This window comes from Typopeltis vanoorti, chromosome 1 (assembly GCF_054136105.1).
Source record: "Typopeltis vanoorti isolate ZY-2024b chromosome 1, IOZ_Tvanoo_1.0, whole genome shotgun sequence".
NCBI lineage: Eukaryota > Metazoa > Arthropoda > Arachnida > Uropygi > Thelyphonidae > Typopeltis > Typopeltis vanoorti.
The window spans coordinates 32,859,347-32,882,615 of NC_143549.1; the positions used below are offsets into that span (position 1 = coordinate 32,859,347).

General features: G+C 35.1%; 1 protein-coding gene across 3 annotated transcripts in view; it reads left to right on the top strand.

Annotated features, from left to right (window-relative positions):
• Slob (Slowpoke binding protein) overlaps positions 1 to 23,269 on the top strand; it is a 352,791-nt gene that overhangs the window by 75,642 nt on the left and 253,880 nt on the right. For all 3 annotated transcript variants that reach the window (XM_090415589.1, XM_090415597.1, XM_090415606.1), the window contains exons 4-5: positions 10,257 to 10,334; positions 22,704 to 22,972. In XM_090415589.1, the coding sequence (XP_090271715.1) occupies positions 10,257 to 10,334; positions 22,704 to 22,972 (347 nt within the window). The remainder of the gene's footprint in view (positions 1 to 10,256; positions 10,335 to 22,703; positions 22,973 to 23,269) is intronic.

The following is a 23,269-nucleotide window of genomic DNA, read 5'->3' on the forward strand; positions in this document are numbered from 1 at the left end:
CATTGCTGATTTCTCATCTACTCTATGTGGTCTTCGAGTAGGTGCGTCAGTTGTCCTGTACGCAGTAGCACTATCTCGGTTTGTAGACTTTCTCCTGCTCATGAAAGTTACTGTCATAATAATGTAGCCAGCTTGCCATGTGCTGTATATAGCACTGTTCAGACCACACTTGTACTGTTGTACTCAGATCTGGTAACCTGGTTTTCAATGTGATGTGGAGACATTGGAGAGGGTCCTGAAATGAGTGAGTAAGACAATATCAGAAGTTTGGAATGCTAGCTATGGAGAGAGGTTGAAGAGATATGGATTGCTGAGTTTGGTGGATAGGAGGAAGAGAGATGATATGAAAAGTCACCATTGTAATCTCCTCTGGATTACAATGATTTGTAATCCAGAGGAGATTATAAAAAGAGTAGAAGGCGAGAGGGGAAGAACCAGAGGTCATTCCTGGAAGTTATGTAAAAGTGTGGTGAAGAAGGCTGTGAGGAGTAAATTTTTTTACATGGAGAATTGTCAATGAATGGAATGCATTACCAGAATGTGTTGTTAATGCAAGGAATGTTAAGGGCTTTAAGATTCTATATGATAAATATGTTGTTGGTTGAATGAACCTCCCACGATGAGTCTGTTGACTCCATGGAGGGTGTAATAATAATGATTATAATAATTTATATTTTTGTATATTATTATTATTATTATTTAGCACCTCCAGGGAAGCCAAAGACTCATCGAGGAAGGGCACCTACTCCATAATTTTCCGTCTCCACCACTTCATCCACCAACTACAACTATGGTTATCATTTACATCAATGCCATGTACTGCCATCTAAATAAATAAATTTATTAATTATTATTATTATGATTATTATTATTAAATTTGGAGAAAAGAGCAAAGCTAATAATGGCAAATACCTGTTGGATTTCTGCTCAGGACATGGACTGGTTATTACTAACACCATGTTCCAACATAAAAATGTGCACAAATTCACATGGAGAGAAGAGGCAAGGAATAAGAAAAGTCTCATTGACTATGTTATTGTTGATAGTGATGTTTTCTCCCTGGTGCAGGACACCAGAGTGTACAGAGGATTTGAAATTGGAAGCGATCACTATTTAGTCTTGAGCAGGATAAAATTGAATTTCATATTGAAAAGAATAACATGTAAGAAAGTTTTAAAGCAAATAAAAGTTGAGCAGCTCTCAGATGTGAACTGTAGACTAACATACACAAAGATTATTGAAGAAAAAATGAAAGGGTTTGAGAACAGGAACCAAACCTTGGAGATTCAGTGGCAAGCCTTGAAGAAAACCCTGATTGATTCTGCCAGAGAGGGATGTGGTGAAGTTGTCTGCAAGGATAGAAAAATCAGGATTCCATGGTGGACACAGGAAGTTAAAGAGGCAGTGAAGGAAAAGAAGAAAGCATATCAAAAGTTCCTGGCAAATAAGTCAACTTGTGCTCTTAGAGAATACAGAGACATATGTAAGAAAGCTAAACACTGTGTAAAACTAGCCAGAGGGACGAATTCCTGATGATTGGAGTAGAGCTTTCATAGTACCCATATATAAAAAAGGAAATAAAACTGAATGTGAGAATTACAGAGGTATTTCCCTACTGAGTGTTCCTGGAGATCTATGCAAGTATACTTGAGAAATGGTTGAGAAGAATTGTGGAAGAAAAGCTTGGTGAAGAACAAGCTGGATTCAGGCCAAATAGGGGCTGTCAGGATCAGATCTTCACTTTATGACAAATAGTCGAGAAAGCATGGGAATATAACAAAGATCTGTATTTAAGTTTTGTCGATCTGGAAAAGGTATATGAAAAGGTGCCAAGAGAGCAGCTATTCAATACTCTACAGTTATATGGTGTCAATGGGACATTATATCAAGCAATACTTAGTCTGTATTTGAGTTGTAAGTCGGCAGTTAGAATTGAAGGATGTACAGGAAGATGGTTTAATGTTAAATCTGGTGTGAGACAAGGATGTACATTATCCCCTCTGTTATTCATTATCTATATGGATCACTTTATGAAGGAAAGTGGTATTAAACATGATATCAGAATTGGAGATGTTAATGTCAGCTCTTTGCTTTATGCGGATGATGTTATACTTCTGAATAAATCAGCTACAAGTTTGCAAGATTCCTTGACTAAATTGAATAACTGTTGTAATAGATATGGTATGAAGGTCAGCATTAAAAAGACAAAGACAATGAAAATAGGTAGAATTGTTGAAAATGTCAACTGTGTTGTGAACGGGGATCCTGTGGAACAAGTAAAACATTTCAGCTACTTAGGCACAATTTTTAGTGAAGATATTAAATTAAATGTGGAAATAGAAAACAGAATCAACAAAGCTGGTATGGTAGGAAGTCAATTGAATAAATTCATATGGAATAAGAGAAAAATTAGTCAGATCACGAAATTAGCTGTATACAAGACAGTGTTCAAACCAATTTTAACTTATGGATCTGAGATCTGGGTCAGAATAAAGCACTTGACCAAAGACTAGAGACTGCAGATATGAGAGTCCTGAGAAAGATTAGAAGCGTGAACAGATGGCATCAATGGCAATATCATATTAAAAACGAGGATATTAGGAAAGAACTTTACATTGTCGGCATCCAGGAGTGCATTAACAGAGCTAATCTCAGGGGAGTATGGTCACTTAAACAGAATGGGCGAGGAAAGATTAGGAAAACAAGTGTTCTCTGCCAGGTTGGCAGGAAAACGACCCAGAGGAAGACCAAGATATAGGTGGATTGGTACGGTACAATGTGCCTCAGACGATAGAAATATAAGATCTGATAATGATAATATCAGAGCTTGACAAGTAACAGACTGATTTGGAGGAAAATTGTAATTAGGAAGTTAGTAAGGATGTAAATTTTTCATGGAGTACTATCACATCCTGTACACCCCTTGAGGGTACATGTCAGGAATTTGATGATGATGATTATTATTAATTTTTATTTTCCCAGAGGTCAGCCTTGGATAAACAATTAACAAAGCATTTAGATTTATAATAAAGTAAAATTTGACAGAATATCATATGGAAAACTATTACAAAACTGGATAGCATTGGAATGGATATGAGGCTAGTAGCATGGATAGGAGGGTGGCTGACAGACATCAAATAGTAGTATATAGTGGAGTGGAGTCTTGGACAATGATGGTAACAAGTGGAATACCTCAGGATTTGGTACTAGGGCCACTGTTCTCTAATTTGTATGTTAAGGACATCAGGAAAGATTTAAAAGCAGGTATTCAGTTGTTTGCTGATGATGCAAAACTGGGGAGAGCAATAGTGCAGTGATAATGATGCATGTTGAGGATTAAGTGCTGGGAGAACATCATGGGGAGGTTTAATGGATTATTTACAGTACTAAGAAAGGATTAAAAACTAATTTTAATGCTTCCAGTATTTCATCTGAGTTACCACTTAGGATAGGAATTTAGAATCACCCATGTTTCACTTAATAATTTGTGTGTGTGTGTGTGTGTGTGTGTGTGTGTGTGTGTGTGTGTGTGTGTGTGTGTGTGTGTGTGTGTGTGTGTTACAAAAGTTTTTTGTAATCTCTGAAGATGAAATATTGGAAGCATTAAAATTAGTTTTTAATCCTTTCTTAGTGCTGTAAATATTTCATTAAACCTCTAACATAATGACTCAATTTAATGTTGCAAAATGTAAGGTTATACACTTCAGGTTGAAAAGGTTGCATAAGGCAGGGCTTTCCAAACACTGCCTGTGGTGCAATTTTGTGTGGCCCACCTGTGGGTTTTGATTTTTATGAGCGAAAAAATAAAATAATTTGAAATGAATGTGTATTAGATATTTTAATTCTATCACTAATCGATAATCCCGATGTTGGTAATTTTATTTGGTGTTTTTACATCACTATATATCCATGTGTTTTTCAAATATTAGATGTGTCAGAGAAGCGTTCTTACACTGTATTGTTCCAACGCACATGCTCCGAGCGCTTATGGGGAAACGTGAGCACACAATTAGTATTGTTCGTTTGTTCAGCTTTTGAGGTTGTGTTGCTGCTGCTCACCAAATTACCAGCTATGCATCGTGATGCAGCCCTCGGATAAATCTTTTTTTTTTAATGTGGCCCTCGGATTACGTAAGGTTGGACAACCCTGTCATAAGGTGTATCACATTCATAAGGTGTATCACTAGTTTGCAGGAAATTGATGAGGCTAGGGACTTGGGGATAATGGTGGACAAAGAGGGCATATTGAAAAAGTTGCAACAGTGTTCAATGAATTACTTGAATGTTGACAAACACACTAACAAACCAAGATAAGAAAGTTATTATCCCTCTTTATGAAGCTATGATTTGGTCGCATCTTGACTATTGCACACAGATTTGGTCACTTCGTGTTTTTTTTTTTTGGGTACCAGGAAGTGGTCGAAAGGATTCAGAGAGATGAGTGACGAAGATGGTGACAGGTCTGCAGAATAATATCCCCCCCCCATGAAGATAAGTTGAAGTTTCGTGGGTTACAAACTTTAGTAGATAAGCGGAAAAGAAGAGACATGATAGAAACTTTTAAGATATTAAAAGGGCTTAATAAAATTGATAAATTGATTCTAGTGAAATTTTTCAATATATCACAAATAGTCAGAAAACTATGGAACTATCGATAGAAGTTATGTAAGTGGGTCGCTAGTAGGGGTGTGTGGACCAGATTTTTTGCATGGAAAGTGGTCAGTGAGTGGAATGGATTACCAGAATTGGTTGTGGTTTCCCTGACTGTGAATGGATATAAGGAGAGGTATGATAGAATTTGTGTGTGTTAGATGGTTAATTTGGGTCTCCTAAAATAAGTCTGGATTCGATGGAGATACTGTAAAATAATAATAATTTATGTTACATTTGTGTAGTGTTATGTAGCTTGTGTCCTGTGTACGTATTCCTGATGATGACCTTGATACAGAGGTCAAAACAAGTGTTATTTTCATAATTACAAGTAAAGTAATTACTTCAACATGTGTGTTTTTGTCTCCATTAATTCTTTGCTGTGAATGCTGACCCACTATGTAACCTTAAAAGAATAGTCATTATTGAGTTTTTCTTAATATTTAGGACATTCAATCTTCTGAATTATCAGAAAGGAAGTAATCATCATCATCATCATCATCAAATTCCTGACGTGTACCCTGAAGGGGTGTACAGGATATGATAGTACTACATGAAAAATTTACATCATTACTAACTTCCTATCTACAATTTTCCTCCACATCAGTCTATTACTTGTCAAGACTCCAATATTATCATTATCAGAGCTTATATTTCTATCGTCTAAGGCAGATTGTACCGTACCAATCTACCTATATCTTGGTCTTCCTCTGGGTCGTTTTCCTGCCAACCTGGCAGAGAACACTTGTTTTGCTAATCTTTCTTTGCCGATTCTATTTAAGTGACCATACCACCTGAGATTAGCTCTGCTAACGCATTCCTGGATTGCGACAATGTCAAGTTCTTTCCTAATATCCTCGTTTTTAATATGATATTGCCATTGATGCCATCTATTCATGCCTCTAATCTTTCTCAGGACTCTCATATCTTCAGTCTCTAGTCTTTGGTCAAGTGTTTTACTTCTGACCCAGCTCTCAGATCCATAAGTTAAAACTGGTTTGAACACTGTCTTGTATACAGCTAATTTAGTGTTCCGACTAATTTCTCTCTTATTTCCATATTTAATTTACCATCTTCACTAAAAATCGTGCCTAAGTAGCTGAAATGTTTTACTTGTTTCACGGGTTCCCCGTTCACAATGCAGTTGACATTTTCAACAATTCTACCTATTTTCATCGTCTTTGTCTTTTTAATGCTGACCTTCATACTATATCTATTTCAACAGTTATTCAGTTTAGTCAGGAATCTTGCAAACTTGTAGCGGATTTATTTAGAAGTATAACATCATCTGCATAAAGCAAAGAGCTGACATTAACATCCCCAATTCTGATATCATGTTTAATACCACTTTCCTTCATAAAGTGATCCATATAGATAATGAATAACAGAGGGGATAATGTACATCCTTGTCTCACACAAGATTTTACATTAAACCATCTTCCTGTAATCCCTTCAATTCTAACTGCCGACTTACAACTCAAATAAAGACTAAGTATCGCCTGACATAATGCCCCATTGACACCATATAACTGTAGCGTATTCAATAGCTTCTCTTTTGGCAGCTTGTCATATCCCTTTTCCAGATCGACAAGACTTAAATTCAGATCTTTGTTATATTCCCATGCTTTCTCGACTATTTGTCGTAAAGTGAAGATCTGATCCTGACAGCCTCTATTTGGCCTGAATCCAGCTTGTTCTTCACCAAGCTTTTCTTCCACAATTCTACTCAACCGTTTCTCAAGTATACTTGCATAGATCTTGCCAGGAACACTCAGTAGGAAATACCTCTGTAATTCTCACATTCAGTTTTATTTCCCTTTTTATATATGGGCACTATTAGAACTCTACTCCAATCATCAGGAATTCGTCCCTCTGTCCAGGCTTTCTGAACTATGCAGTGCAGCCACTGTAAGACTTTTATACCACCAAACTTTAGCATTTCTGGTAAAATATCATCTACTCCTGCTACCTTTCCACATTTCAAGCCTTTTGATGGCTTTTTCGACTTCAAGTATGGATATGTATTCCTGACTATATGCCTGTTGAGTGTTTATTACCACTGTGCTATCACTGCTTGTTTCATTTCCCAATTTTTTGAAGTAATTACTCCATACTTCAAGGATATCTTTTTCTCCTTTTCATGTCACCTTTATCATCTCTGACTCCTTTTACAGCACTCTTTCCTTCATTTCTAAGCTCCTTCAACAACCTCCATAATATCTTACCATCTTCTTGATATTTATTTTCTATGTTCTTCCCAAAATCCTCCCATGACTTTTGTTTAGCTAGTTTTACACAGTGATTTGCTTTCTTACATATGTCTCTGTATTGTCTAAGAGCAAATGCTGACTTATTTGCCAGGAACCTTTGATATGATTTCTTCTTTTCCTTCACTGCCTCTTTAACTTCCTGTGTCCACCATGGAGTCCTGATTTTTCTATCCTTGCAGACAACCTCACCACATGCCTCTCTGGCTGAATCAATCATTGCTTTCTTCAAAACTTGCCACTGAATCTCCAAGGTTTGGTTCTTGTTCTCAAACTCTTTCATTTTTTCTTCAATAATCTTTGTATATTAGTCTACAGTTCACATCTGAGAGCTGCTCAACTTTTATTCGCTTTAAAACTTTCTTACATGTTATTCTTTTCAACATGAAATTCAATTTTATCCTACTCAAGACTAAATAGTGATCACTTCCGATTTGAAATCCTCTGCACACTCTGGTGTCCTGCACCAGGAAGAAAACATCACTATTAACAATAACATAGTTAATGAGACTTTTCTTATTCCCAGCCTCTTCTCTCCATGTTAATTTGTGCACATTTTTATGTTGGAACATGGCATTAGTAATAACCAGCCCATATTCTGTGCAGAAATCCAACAGGTATTTGCCATTATTATTAGCTTTGCTCTTTTCTCCAAATTTTCCCAAAATATTTTTGTATGTCTGACAATCGTTTGCTACTCTGCTATTTAGATTATAACAAGGACCAACTTTTCCTTTTTCATTGTGTCAGTTGCTTTTTCTAAAGCATCAAAAAATTCCTCCACTTCTACCTTAGTAGAACCTTCTGTGGGACCATAGGCACAAATTTGTCTCATTGTCCAATTCCCCATTCTGATATTTGCCCACATCACTCTACTTGAAACTGCCTGCCATTCAAGAAGATTATGCTCGTATTTTGTGTTGAGTACTATGCCTACTCCTTCTTTTCCTTGATTGTCATTGCCTGAATATAACATTTTGTATTTATATTGAAAGGTAGTAATACGTCTGTATATATAGTTTGTTAGATGTTCACATTTATTTTAAAATCTTAAATAAGTTGATTTAAAATTTTGTGATTCTCATGATCTGCTTCCTTATTGTCACTGCATTTCACCATTGTATTTTAATAGCATTTCTGCTATTAAAATACAATGAAGGATATTCACTAGCACAAACATTTCATTGTAACAACTGTTCTTTTGAACTTTATGAGCTTGTTGTATTTAGAGAACTGACTTGATCTTCAATTATATATATATTTTTTTAAATTAATGCTGTTCATAAAAGATATTGTGAATAATAAATTACATGATAATCACAGCGAAAAGTCAGCTACTGGAACAAATCTGAAATCACACCCCAACTCAACATCACTAGAGTTAAAGATCGGTACTATCAACATAAGAAGCCTGAATGGCAAAGAAATGCTAGCTGAGGAATTAGATAAGTACCAGATCGACATAATAGGGGTGACTGAAACAAAAAGACAAAAACTGGTGAGATCTTTCTGAGCAATAAATACAAAATGTTATATTCAGGAATTGACAATCAAGGAAAAGAAGTAGTAGCAATAGTATTCTTCACAAAATACGAGGCTAATCTTCTTGAATGGCAGACAATCTCAAGTAGAGTGATGTGGGCAGATATCAGAATGGTGAATTGGACAATGAGATTTATTTGTGCCCTATGGTCCCACAGAAGATTCTATTAAGGTAGAAGTAGAGGAATTTGTTGATGCTTTAGAGAAAGCAACTGACACAATGAAAAAGGAAAAGTTGGTCCTTGTTGGGGATCTAAATAGCAGAGTAGGAAATGATTGTCAGACATACAAAAATATTTTGGGAAAATTTGGAGAAAAGAACAAAGCTAATAATAATGGCAAATACCTGTTGGATTTCTTCTCAGGACATGGACTGGTTATTACTAACACCATGTTCCAACATAAAAATGTGCACAAATTCACATGGAGAGAAGAGCCGAGGAATAAGAAAAGTCTCATTAACTATGTTATTGTTGATAATGATGTTTTCTCTCTGTTGCAGAACACCAGAGTGTACAGATGATTTGAAATTGGAAGTGATCACTATTTATTCTTGAGTTGGATAAAATTGAATTTCATATTGAAAAGAATGACATGTAAGAAAGTTTTAAAGCGAATAAAAGTTGAGCAGCTCTCAGATGTGAACTGTAGACTAAAACACACAAATATTATTGATGAAAAAATGAAAGAGTTTGAGAACAGGAACCGAACCTTGGAGATTCAGTGGCAAGCCTTGAAGAAAACCCTGATTGATTCAGCCAGAGCGGCATGTGGTGAGGTTGTCTGCAAGGATAGAAAAATCAGTACTCCATGGTGGACACAGGAAGTTAAAGAGGCAGTGAAGGAAAAAAAGAAAGCATATCAAAAGTTCCTGGCAAATAAGTCAGATTTTGCTCTTAGAGAATGCAGTGGAACTTGTGGAACAAGTAAAACATTTCAGCTACTTAGGCATGATTTTTACTGAAGATGGTAAATTAAATATGGAAATGGACAACAGAATTAACAAAGCTGGTATGGTAGGAAGTCATTTGAATAAATTTATATGGAATAAGAGAGAAATTAGTCAGAAATCTAAATTAGCTGTATTCAAGAGAGTGCTCAAACCAGTTTTAACTTATGGATCTGAGAGCTGAGTCAGATGTAAAACACTTGACCAGAGACTAGAGACCATGGATATGAGACTCCTGAGAAAGATTAGAGGCATGAACAGATGGCATCAATGTCAATATCGTATTAAAAATGAGGATATTAGAAAAGAACTTGACATTGTCAGCATCCAGGAATGTGTTTGCAGAGTTAATCTCAGGTTTTATGGTCACTTAAACAGAATGGGCGAGGAAAGATTAGCAATACAAGTGTTCTCAGGTTGGCAAGAAAACGACCCAGACGAAGACCAAGATATGGTGCAAAGTGACTTAGATGATAGAAATATAAGATCTGATAATGTTGGAGTCTTGACAAGTAACAGACTGTTTTGGAGGAAAATTTTAGATAAGAAGTTAGTAATGATGTAAATTTTTCATGTAGTACTATCATATCCTGTACATCCCTTGAGGGTACATGTCATGAATTTGATGATGATAATCACACTAACTAACTTTAATGAAATGAGTTAATTACTTAATTACTGTGGTTATCGTATAATTTATTATTTATAATCATGCCACTTGTACCTTCAAAGATTAAATATTAAAAGATATTGTGGTCTCTGAAATGTTAATTAAAACTAAAATTTTATAATGATATTCTTATGAAAGAATCATTTTTTGTTGCAAATGTGAATATTTATGTTTTTAGATATGGCCATGATTCATTGCCAGTACTATTTAAGAGGATCAAACAGATATGTTTTCACTAATCAACTTAATGATATAGGTATGTATATCTATCTATCTATCTATATATTTGAGAATTTTTTCAGAAGTTTCTTAATTATAGCTGGACTAGCCATGCTGGTATTTTAATGTCAGCATGGCTGATGCATGTTTATCATTGATTTGGCAGATCTCATGTAGCACCATGAACATTTATTCACTTTCAGAGGAATGTTATCAGTAGTCAACAGCATCCATAAAGTTGTATTATTGACTTGACAGTTTTTTTTATATAATTTTCTAACCATGGGGGACAAAAAATACAATAATAAATCTGTAATGGAGAATGAGGAGGGAGGATGGGAGATTATAAATATATTTTCTGTGGTTGTAAAACAATCACATTATAAACTCTAAATTATAATTTAAATCTTTTGATAATATATATCCCATCTTTCTACAGATTTCTTTTAAAGTGAGAACAGAGATTTAATCTCTGTTCTCACTTTAAAATAAAAAGGAAGTTGCATCTTTACTTTATACAAAATATGCACTATTTCAAAATTTATTTTACTGACTGTATTATGTAGGATGTTACTCATTCTTTTATCAGTGTTGTACAGAAAATCCTTAGGAGGAATGGGGTTCATTGTAAACTGCATAACCATAACCATTAGTTAAAACAAAGATGTTAATTACAATCTTTTTTTTAAAATCTAATGTTGAGGTAGACTAACTTTTTTGTATACTGGATACTTATTTCTATATCAGACAAATTTTTGTAATATTCTTTGCACTGATGGGTAGCAATTATACAATATCAAATAATTTCAAAGAGAAGAGTGCTGAATTCATGGTAACAAACTGTTGTCTTAGTCAACTAGTGTGTGTGTGTGTGTGAGTGAGAGAGAGAGAGACCTTCATTTGTTTTTACTGTTGGTCTAGTTTTTTGTATGTTTACACCTGAAGAAATACTATGTAATTAAGATGAAACAGAGTTGTTAATTAAAATAATTGCTTCCATCTTATTCCTGTGTTCTGCCTTATGAACTCTTACTTATTGTTTATTAGGCAAATGTGTTCACATGATTTTATTATTAAACTCTTACTTACACATTCGTGAAACTGGCAAATGTCTACATGCTTATATATATATGTACATTAGACATGTAACTGCCTAATAATAAGTTAACAAGTAACATGTAAATAAATCTGCTTGTTTCAGTATAAATTCACATCTTATTTGTTAACAAATAGGGACTATTTTTTTGTAATTAACTATGATTAAATTTGTGTGAATAGCTACCAATTTTTACTTGTATTTTTTTATTTATTCTAGATGTATTTCCTCTACTTGTTGCTATATGTACTGCTAACAGCATAATCAGAAGGTTGCTTAACATAAACCAACAAAAATAAAAAATAAATAAATAAACATTTTCCCAGCAGTTAATATCTGTAAGTTGAAAAGACTGGAATGATAATTTTAATCATGAGTATCATTATATTAAAAAGAGTCAACCTCAGAACATCCTTCAAACCAGTCAACAAATTACAAAGCTTTCTACACTCCCCTAAGACAAAGTTCCTTTTTATAAGTATCGGGGTATACAAGATTCCGTATTCGTGTGGAAAGTGTTGGTTTTATCTTTCATCCAAATCCAACTTTATATTTGCTAGTTGTTGGTTGACCCCACATTCAAACATAAAGAAAATTTTTATTATACCGTGCCACTCTGTGTTTGAAATCACACAGTTATTGTGAAGGAATCAAGCATCAAATAGCACAACAGCTACGTGAACTTATTACAGTCCAAAATTTTCTTACTTATACATAGGGTTTCCCGCAAGATTCGTATTTTAATGAGTGGTGCAATTAAACTGAAATTAGGCAAGCACAAGAATCAAGTTAAACAAGATATTTAATTCTCTCAAAATTATTTTTACATAAGAAACAAGATCTCTATTAAGATCAATACAATTAGAAAATAATTTACATTCTATAAAGTATTTAGATTCTACTCAGCTGAGTGCATTATTTACTGCTAGAACATATATATAAGGCTTTCACAATTCTTATCCATTAGGATTTCAACTTAGTTTCACCTTAAACATCAGCAATATTGAGCAAAACACTTAAAAAGTAATTCTTTTTAGTCTCATAGAATAATCACAAACTTCAATTTTTTCAAACACTTAGCTGGCATCATCAATATCTATCAGAGGATTAAAATAGTTCTTAAAACGCTCAGCCTTGCATTTACATATACATTGTGAGATAACGCATTCAGACACGAACTAATTCTTCAATGAGTTTCTCACATTATAAAACATTTCACAAGGAAAATGTTTTATAATATCACTCATTCAAGCTTGACTATCTGACTCCAGCAACACGAAATATGACCAAGTTCTCTGGACACAAGCAACACTATCACACATTAGTTATAGAATAGATATTCTTACCGGTATGATCATCGTAGCTTGCGCATTAAGGAAAACTCTTACAACACTTCCAGGCACTCGATAATCTTCCACTATAGGCAACACAAAACTTATAGTATCCCTGAGTTCAATAACTTATTTGTTAAGACTGGAAAATGTATTTTCTTGCTCGTAATAACTTATCTTATGATAAATCTCGATCATATTATTATCCTTTCACTCGGGTAAATTTCTTTACAAGGTGACAGGAAACTATAAATAAATATGAGTTTGAAGTAAGAATCATTAAAATCGGAACAAGTTTCCAAATATTTGTTACGTCGTACGATCCAGGTTAGATCACATCTCACGACCTTCCCACACTCTCTCCAATTTCCTTCTGGTTCCTTCTTCCTATATCTCATAAATCCTCTCTCTCTTTTTCGCCCAAACTTATTTTTCTCCGCTCTTTCAGTTTACAACGAAATTTCCATGTGATCGTTGTACAGTTCCCAACGCGAAGGCACGCGCTATCTCAAAATAACATAGTTTTCTGACAGCAGCCAATCAAATCACATTAACAGAGTCCCTTAGAAATACTTTCACTTTCAGTAACAACAAATAAAATGCATATATTACAGTTTGCTTAGGATACATTGACAAGTTGATATAAAGAATTTATATAAAATAAATAACTAAAAAAAATTACAAGTATTATTTCGATGAACAAAAACCAGTAAGTGTTTAAATTACAATTTACTTAGGAGCAAACTTAGCTCAGAAAATGCAATTCAGGTTAAATCATGAATGAAGTATTAATAATCATAAAATTCTTCATTCACAATTTAACAAAAGATATACGTAGGTCAGACTGGAGGAAGTTTCAAAATCTGCAACAAAGAGCATATAGGCGACATTGAAACCAAAAGGAAAGAAAAAAGTAGACTTGTAGTTCACATTCTCAAAGAACATCACATGGTAAATTGGCAAGCATCCTCCATGCATTGCTTAGAAGAAAATTACTTCGATAGGTTGGTCAAGGAGTCCTTCAAGGTCATTCACTCAAAAGCACACTAAATAGAAATCAAGGAATGATCCTTCACGACATCTAGAAGTCATTAATTAATAAGACTTCCCCTATGCCAGCAATCACAGACATAGTTTACACAACAATGTAGAGACTGCACATAACATACATTGTTAATGATACTCATGATTAAAACTATCATTCCAGTCTGCTGTTGCAAAACATTTTATTTGTTTTATTATTATTTATTTATTTATTTTTTGTCAATTTTTACTTATGCTAAGCAACCTCCCGATGATGTTATTAGTGATATAGACAGTAACACATGTAGAGGAAAATACATCTGGCGTAAATTTAAAAAAAAATGAGTTAAAACCTATTATTCAAGCAAATCTACTCCTAGTTAATTGCAAAAAATGAATCATCTCAACAGAGAGACAAAAAAATGTATCTTCCTTCGAAAAGAAAGTTTAAATGCAAGAAAATATTGCTTTCCTAACAATTAAAATTTTTTTGAAAAATTGCAGAGATAATTCTATAATTCCTGAATTTTTATGAATCAAAAGAAATATATGTTCTGTCGAAGCATGGTGGATATATAGAAATGCAAGTTTTACTCTTTTTACTCAAAGAAATACAAAGAACTAGATCAGACTTATTCTCAACTGAACAAAAAGCATATTCATTAATTCAATATCCCAAAATACATGGAATGTCATTGATAGCATACTTTTGAATAAGGTTTTCAAGAATAGGCAGAGATTGCAAACATAGACTGTCATTATCCACAATATTACTTAGTGCTTCAGTTTCATTAAACAGTTGCACATCAAAAAATAATTTCACAACTTTAGAAAAAGAAGTTTATGCAGCAATGAAGAAATCATTATATTGAAAGCAGACAAAGGGAATTCAACAGTCATTTTAAATAGTGCAGACTATGACATTAGATCACCTCCATGTTATTGGACTCTTTCACATATTCAGAAATGGATCATGATCCTACTTGGTTGTTATTACACTTAAAAACTAAATCATCTAATCTCCAGTACTTTTGAATTTACAAAAAACTTAAAAAAAACAACTGAAATCCAGACATCTAATCACTCCAAGATTATATGGTATGCCTAAAGTTCATAAGACAGGCATCTCTCTATGTCCAATAGTTGATGGCAGAAGCTCTTCAACATAACTTATTCTAGCCTCGCATCAGACATTCAAATTTCCAAATCAGATATATTAGCTGGTTTAGATACAGTTTTGTTATTTACTAACATCTCGGTTGAAGAATCTGTAGATAAACTTATTTCGTCTGGACATCGCTTCTCTTCATCATTGCCTAAAATCCTCATTCGTCACTTGGCAAGGAAAATTTTACCTTCTGATATATGGTTTTGCAATGGGCTCACCTCTATTGCCAACTTATACATGGAAAAATGTGAAGAATCAGCTATAGCTCAGGCAACCTTAAAACAACATGTATGGCAGTGATATGTGGATGACATGTTTATCACCTGAAAACACACCCAGAAAGACCTGGAAGATTTTTTTATATTTTCGAGGTCTAGGAATGGAAATTTTCCATTCCTAGACATCCTTGTCAACAAAAACATCACTGGACGAGTATCATTAGAAGTCTGTAGAAAAGAAACCCACACAGGCTCCTACCTACAAGCAACACCTCAACAAAAATTAGGTATAATCAAAATCTTATAAAATAGAGCTTTAAACATACTAAAAAATGATATCAAATTAAAACAAGAACTTCAAATCCTATTCATTAGTTCCTGCAAAATGGATACTCAAAAAAAGGTGCTAAAGAAACATTTATTTTATGACAAACCACTCCGTGATGACACAGAAATTAATTACAAAGGCATGGTATCTGTTTCATACATTGGAACAGATACCGTGAATCCAAAATATTAAAGGCAGTCAACATCAGAATGGCCTTCAAACCAGTAAACACCTGACAAAGCTTTCTATTTATCCCCTAAAGACAGAGCTTCATTTTATAAACATCTGGGTGAATACAAGATCCGTGCTCTTGTGGAAAAATGTACATAGGTCTGCCTAGGATAAGTTTCAAAACCAATAACAAAGAACACATAGGTGACATTGAAAAACAGAGAGAATAAAGTGGACTCATAGTGCACACCCTCAAAGAACATTGCATGGTAAATTTACAAGCATCCTCCATGCCATTTGAGTGCTTTTTCTGTTAATGGGTTCAAAGAGAGGTATGATAGATTGTGTGGATAGATTGGGTCTCCTGCGATGAATCTTCGGACTACATGGAGGTGCCTGTATAATAATAATAAATACTTAAAAGAGAATTACTTTGGCATGTTGTTCAAGGCACACTTAATAAAAATCAAGGAATGATCCTTCATGACATCTGGAAGTCATTAATTAATATGCCTAATGATACTCATTATTAAAACTATTATTCCAGTCTTTTATCAATTTATAGATATTAACTGCTGTTGGAAAAGTTTTTTTTTTTTTGTTGGTTTTTACTTATGTTAAGCAACCTCCTGATGATCTTCTTCTGCAGCTTGCCCACTTAAGCAGGATCACTGTTTTTGATGAGTCTCCTCCACATCCTCCTGTCTTGGGCTGTAACCACATCCAAGTTCTTTATCCTCAAGTCCTCTTCCACCAGCTCCCTCCATCTCTTATTTGGCCACCCGCACTTCCTCTTCCCCTGCACATCTATCTGCATGACCTTTCTTCCCACATATTTGTCCTCCCTCCTCATCACATGACCAAACCATCTCAACCTTGCCTCCTGTATCTTCGCTCCTAAGTTCATAACTTTCACTGTTCCCCTCACATAGTCATTTCTCAGACGATCCTTTCTGGTCACACCGCACATCCATCTAAGCATTCTCATCTCCGCTACCTCCATCATCCTACTGATGTTATTTTTCCTCAGGGCCACAGTTTCCATAGCATGTGTCATAGCTGGTCTCACTACTGTCCTATAGATTTTACCTTTCAGATTGATCGGCACCCTCTTATTGCATAGCACTCCAGCCATCTCTCTCTCTCTCTCCAGTTCCCTCCATCTTCCTTGTATCCTACATCCCACTTCCTTCCCAGCCTCTCCATCTTCTTCCACTGTTGAACCTAAGTATCTAAAGTCCCTCACCTTCCTGATGGTATTTCCTTCCAGTTCCAGATCTGTCTCCTGGCTGCCATCCACTTTGCAACACATTTACTCTGTCTTACTTCTGCTCAGTCTTACATCTCTCTCTCTTCCAGTACTTTCCTCCATCTTTCCAGTTTAGCTGCTGTACTTCTCTTGAATCTGCACACAGCAAGATGTCATCTGCATACAACATTGCACAAGGTGTGTTTTCTCTCATCTCTTCCGTCACCACCTCCATCACAATATCAAACAGGAACAGACTTAATGCTGACCCTTCGTGCAAGCCAACTGTCACTTGAAAATTTTCCGTCTGTTTCCCAGATTTTCCCAGGCAGGTCGGAACTCTTGTCTTCACATTTCTGTACATCTTCACCCACCTGACATATTTCTCTGGTACCTTCTTATCCCTCAGACACCCCCCCCCCCCCCCAGACTTCTTGCTTTGGCACTTTATTGTATGCTTTCTCCAGATCAATAAACACCAAATGTAGCTCCCATTGTTCAAGTCCACATCCCTCCAAAGATAGCATCTGTTGTTGATCGACCAGGCATGGAGCCAAATTTCTCCTTTGCAATCTCCACCTCCTTCCTCAATCTTCCATCAGACATCAACTCTATTCCTCTGTAATTCTTACAGTTTTTGCATCCCCTTTACCCTTGTAGATGGCGACAAGAGTACTTTCCCTCCATTCATTGGGTATGTTTTCCTGTTGGCAAACTTTCATGAACAGGTCCCACAGCAGGTCAATTCCTTCTTCCCCTGGTGCCTTCCATGCCTCCACTGGGATCCTGTCAGGACTCACTGATTTTCCATTCTTCATCCTCTTCATGACCTCCTTCACTTCCATCTACTGATGTTCTGCACCATCCCCTCAGAAGGCTGCCCATCTTCTCTGTGAGTCCTCGCATTTTCCTCATTGAAAAGTCCTTCAAAGTATATTCTCCATCTGTTTCTTATATCCACATCTCTTCATAATACCCTTCCTCCAGAGTCTTTGATGCCTTATTTCTACATTTTGTCAGTAAATTTTTCTCTGTCCTTCCTTTGTTTCTAATTGATTATAAAGATCTTGATATGCCATGGCCTTCGCCTGTGCCACAACTCTCTTGGCTTCTTGTTCTCTCTCTCTTTACACCTCTCTGTCCTCTTCCACTCATCCCACTTCTGCTTTGCCATCCTCATAGCCGTCACTGCTTCTTGTACATTATTATTTTACCACCAACCCTCCTTCTGCTCTAATCTTTCCAGATGTCTCACCAAGCATCTCGATTACACAGCTCAGAATTGCTTTTGAATTATGTTTCCACCAATCTTGTACACTTTCTACTCCATCCGAAATCCTCTCTAACACTCTCTCCCTAAAATGATTCCTCACAGTCTCTTCTTTTAAGCAAAACAACTTAATTTTCTTCATCCCATGGCTTCCAAAGGTTCTTATCTTCGATGTTATTTTAAAGTCTGCGCACAGTAGCCAGTGTTGCTGCGCCACTTGATCTGTAGAGATTACCTTACAATTTGTCATTTCATTAAGATGTTTTCTTCTAGTCAAAATGTAGTCAATTTGTGAATTGTTGTTAACACTTCTAAATGTTATCAAATGTTCTTCTCTCTTGCAGAAAAATGAGTTCACAATTTTCCCCTTCCTCCAGATCGTATGCTACTACAAAAGTCCACAATCCTCTCTTTTTCCTGGTTCATCATTCCCACTCCATGGCCGCCATGCACCCTTTCATAGTCACTATTCTGTCTCCCTATGTGTTCATTCAAGTCTCCTCTGACAATCACCATCTTATTTTCTTCCAGTTCCCTCATTTCTTCATCTAGCACATTCCAGAACTCATCTTTCTCCTCTGCTGTACAGCCAATTTGTGGGGCATATACACATAAGACAACCACAAGTCCCAGTTTCATTTGCATGATCCTGTTGTTTCCCCTACCCACTTCCAGTACTTCGCCCTTCATTCTGCCACACACCACAATTCTGACACCATTTCTTCCTTCTTTATTCGCTCCAGAGTAGAACAATTTATACCCATCTCCCAGTTCCTTCACTTTTTCCCCTTCCACCTTGTCTCCTACACACATAAAATGTCTAACTTCCTCTTCCTCATCATGTCTGCCACCTCTCTTCTCCTTCCAGTCATGCTTCCAACATTCAGTGTTCCCACTCACAACTTTCTCTCCACCTGCTGGGCTCGCTTCTTTAAACATCAACTAGTTTCATCATCCTAAAGTCACTGTCATCCTGATCTTCAGCAATTATCACTTGATCATTAGTAAACAATAGTGAATGAATGAATGAATGACACTGTTTCCAATCTTAATTCCCATAGCTCTGTGTGAAGCATTCCGACATGCCAGCACTACATCAAGGTAAATTTTAAACAGGGTTTGGTGACATCTCACATCCTTATCTCAGGTCTTTGGAAGTTACAAACTCCACACTTAATAGTTGCTCTGCACCTTCTGTATATTCTCTTAATCAAACTGATGATTGACTTGCTGACATTCATGTTCCTCATCAAACCCGATAGTCTGCCAATGGTAACTGAATCATAGACCTTTTGAAGATCCACAAAAATCAAGTGTTTTTCTGCTCTTTGGCAATTCTTTTTTCTATGATCTGTCTTTTATCTTTTATCAGTACCCAGTCTGTTCACCTGACACACAAAAGGAAATACTCTTCTCTAATCTTGAAGTTATAATTTTACTTAACAGTTTACTCATTGAGGCCATCCTACTAATGCTTCTGTAATTTGAAGGTTTATTCTTATTACTTTATTTTAAAGATGGGAGATTTATATATGATAATAACCACTCATCAAGAATTGCATCTCCTTCTTGAACTTAATTGAATATTCTTGTTGTTATAGCAGCTAGTCATCTCCATACTTTGACAATTCCTTAGGCCACCTCATCATCCAAAAATGGATCCATTAGTTCCTGTACCCTCAAATTACCATCTGTGTCTCTCTCAATGTGCTTAAAATAACTCATCCAGACTTTCGTAGGTATTAATCTTACTGGATGTGATCTATGACTTGATGTTCTCATGCACATAATGTTCTCCATGCCTGAGCTGACCTGTTATATCCTAATGAGTGATCAATCTCAGAACAAACTCTGTTCCAACATTCTTCCTTACTTACATAAGCAATGTGAATATTAGATCCAGCATTGTTTCAAAGCCAAATGTAGAAAACTATGAAAGTTTCATAAGGTAAGTTAACCAGCTCCCTGACATTCATGAATTCCCTTAGTTTGGAATATATATTTGGAATAAATAAATAAAATAATCCTATACTGATTATTATTATTTTTTTTTTTTTATGTTGAGCTCATACACAAGAGATTGGTTAATACCATGTATGGGTAGTGAATTGGGAAAGGAGAAACTTCTTTACATTTGATTTAATAGCATGTATATTATATTCCTTGGGAAACACTTAAGTGGGGAAGACTGTTCCACAATATAACTGTAGTAAGGTTGGAGGAGGAGGAAAATAAACTTGTTCTGTTGGTTTCAAGGTGCACTGTGATGGGATGTTGGGTTGCAGCCACACATGTTCCAATGAAGTTAGTACTGAGTGGGGGAATTATTGATGCTATTTCATATGAGCATTTGCAAGGAAATATTTATAGAAAACACATATTGCAGAAACTATCTATCAGGACCAGCAGAAGAATTTTCCTTAAAGGCAGCTTTAATTTTTGATTGATCATAATAAAGACAATCTGAACGCAATGGAGAATGATCAAAGCTTATTATTTAGCAGGATTTCAATTGCTTTTGTCTCAGTAATGCAATTATGTCTGGTCCAGGTACTTTTCCAGGTCCTCTGCAAGTTCTATTTCCTTTCAGTTAGTACTTGTTATATTAATGGTTCCTATCTTCATCTCTTCTTATGTTGGGTTTATTCTTCTTCTGGCTGTTGAATGGAGTTTGTCCCAGTGGCTGAGATTTTATTGTTTGCCCTAGTTTCCTGACAAAAACAGCAGGAGTAGATTTGTTTTGTTTTCATGCAATGCCCCAGCTGGCATGAAATCTCACCATGTTGTACTATTATATCATATATGTCATTGTGTCAATATGCTTTTGTGGTTTAATCCGGTAGAGAGTATAATTTGGTCACTTACATCTCAAATTGCCAACCCATCTGCATTTGTTTGGTACTCAATAGATACTTATTGGTGGGACAGTGGGGCAACCTATGTGAAGTTTGAGCATTGGACATTAAATCAGAAGCCCCAATCAGTTCTCCGCATTCCTTAAAGGTGATATCTCTTCCTAGTTATTTGCTTTAACTCTTAAGCAACACTGTTTTTTTCATTTCATCCTGTAATGTAAGCAGATACATATCTACATGCTTGTGTATTATTCCCTGGTAATGCCAATTTGACTTTAGTGTAATATTTGAGTCAGTTATTAAAAATTATTTGTTATTGTGTCTATGTCTTGTTCCTAAAAATACCAACATAGTTAATAATCAGCATATCAGTTTGCATAGGTTTCCTAAATGAACATTAAAATTTTCACCAAAAACTAAAAAAAAAACAATAAAAATACATACAAAAAAAAACACAAAAAAATACACATTCAGTAATATTTGCAATATGTAATGTCAACCTAAAATGTGCGTGATTTGACTTGCTATTTTTAGCAGAACCCCAACTGGATTACACAACACTATCTATCTACTCAGCTATCCACTTGACACTTCACATGATTATTTCCATCATATTAATGTTATATTAATATAACAAAAACCAGACCTAGAAATTCTCTTCTTGATTTGTTCTAGCTCAGAAGTTCCTTACTGCACTGTAGCATTCTTTTGGTGTCTTTTTTTTCCTCTTTAATTGAAATGACTGCTCCAACCACTGATTATTTATCTTGCTTTTCTGCAGTTCTGATATTTAAATCATCTTCCTTGGGGAATGCTAAAGAAGCAGTGGGAAGCCAGAAGAAATGCCAAAGCAGAATGATTGAACCAATTGCTCATCTACCCACTAGAATTCCAGATAAATAACCTTTCTAATGCCATTTCTCCTTTTAAATATATGTAGATTTCATCTTAGTAACTCAGATCATAACCTTCCATTGTCTATAGAACAGTTTTCACTCAGTCAGTCTGGCTTTTTGTCCTTTAGCACTATCACTGTCAGATAGAATGACCTTCATGACAGAAATCACAATGATAAAGCTGACAAAAACTGAAGGTGAGATAAAGATATTCTACAATATCTACAGGAATTCCTTTGAAAGATTGTTAATGTAATATAGTGATAGTAGTCATCTGATAGTCAGGCTTATTATTATTATCTGAGACACCTTCACTGAATCAAAGATTCATTGAGAGATATATCACTCACGCCATCTGTAATGATACCTTGTCTTACACTCATTCACATTAGATGCACTTATCACTTCAAGTAAACTGCTCAGTCACTGTTCTGTAAGAGAAAATTCTAAATTCTCATTCCTTTCTTAAAGTGCACATACTTAACTTTCATAGATGCCCTACATTCTCTCCTTACTTTACATCAGATCTCATTTGAAAAGTGTGTATGTATGATAGTAAATTACCAACGTTTTTAATAACATCAAGTCCTGTCTGCTTATTACAATATAAATATTTAAAAATATTGGAGAGCTGATACTTGATACTTGGTTTCTTTTGCTCTCAAAACTTCTGTCCAGTATTGAAGGTCACAATCATGACTATAATAAATATTTTATTATAGTCATGAAATGTTATTTTTTTATCTCTTTTAATTTTGAATTATCATTCCAGAAATTTAAATCCTCATGTTATCTCATTAGGAAGCCGTGTTGGTAAAAACTGGTTTCAAGTACGGGATACCACAACGAAAACTGAGCGCTTACTTACTATGACTCCTATACAAGAGAGCTGCCCAATTCGCTGCAGTACAACTACCAAAAAGGCACTTTTGGAGCTGTTTGTTGCACTTCAGCATCCCTATATATATCCAGTCCTAGATATTGATTTCAAAACACTGACAGAAAGGCTGTTTGCTATTGTTGTAATCCCATTTAATGATAAAGGTACTCTTAAGGACCTAATATACCATGTAAGCTGGATTTCTTATTCATAATATAAATTTGATTTTTTGTTTTAAATAAAAATCTGAATACATGTACAACAACAAAATGTAATAATATACATTATTATATACCTATTTCAGGTAATATGACACAGCAAAGATAATGGTTTTCAAGCAAAAAAAAAAATAATAATAATAACAATGGTGGACTTATGTTAGAATTTTATTTCCATGAAATTTTTACTCAAGTAATGACATTGTCAGTATGAAATTCCAGTGCACAAGTCACAAAAAAAATGTCAACAATGAGAACTGCTATAAATG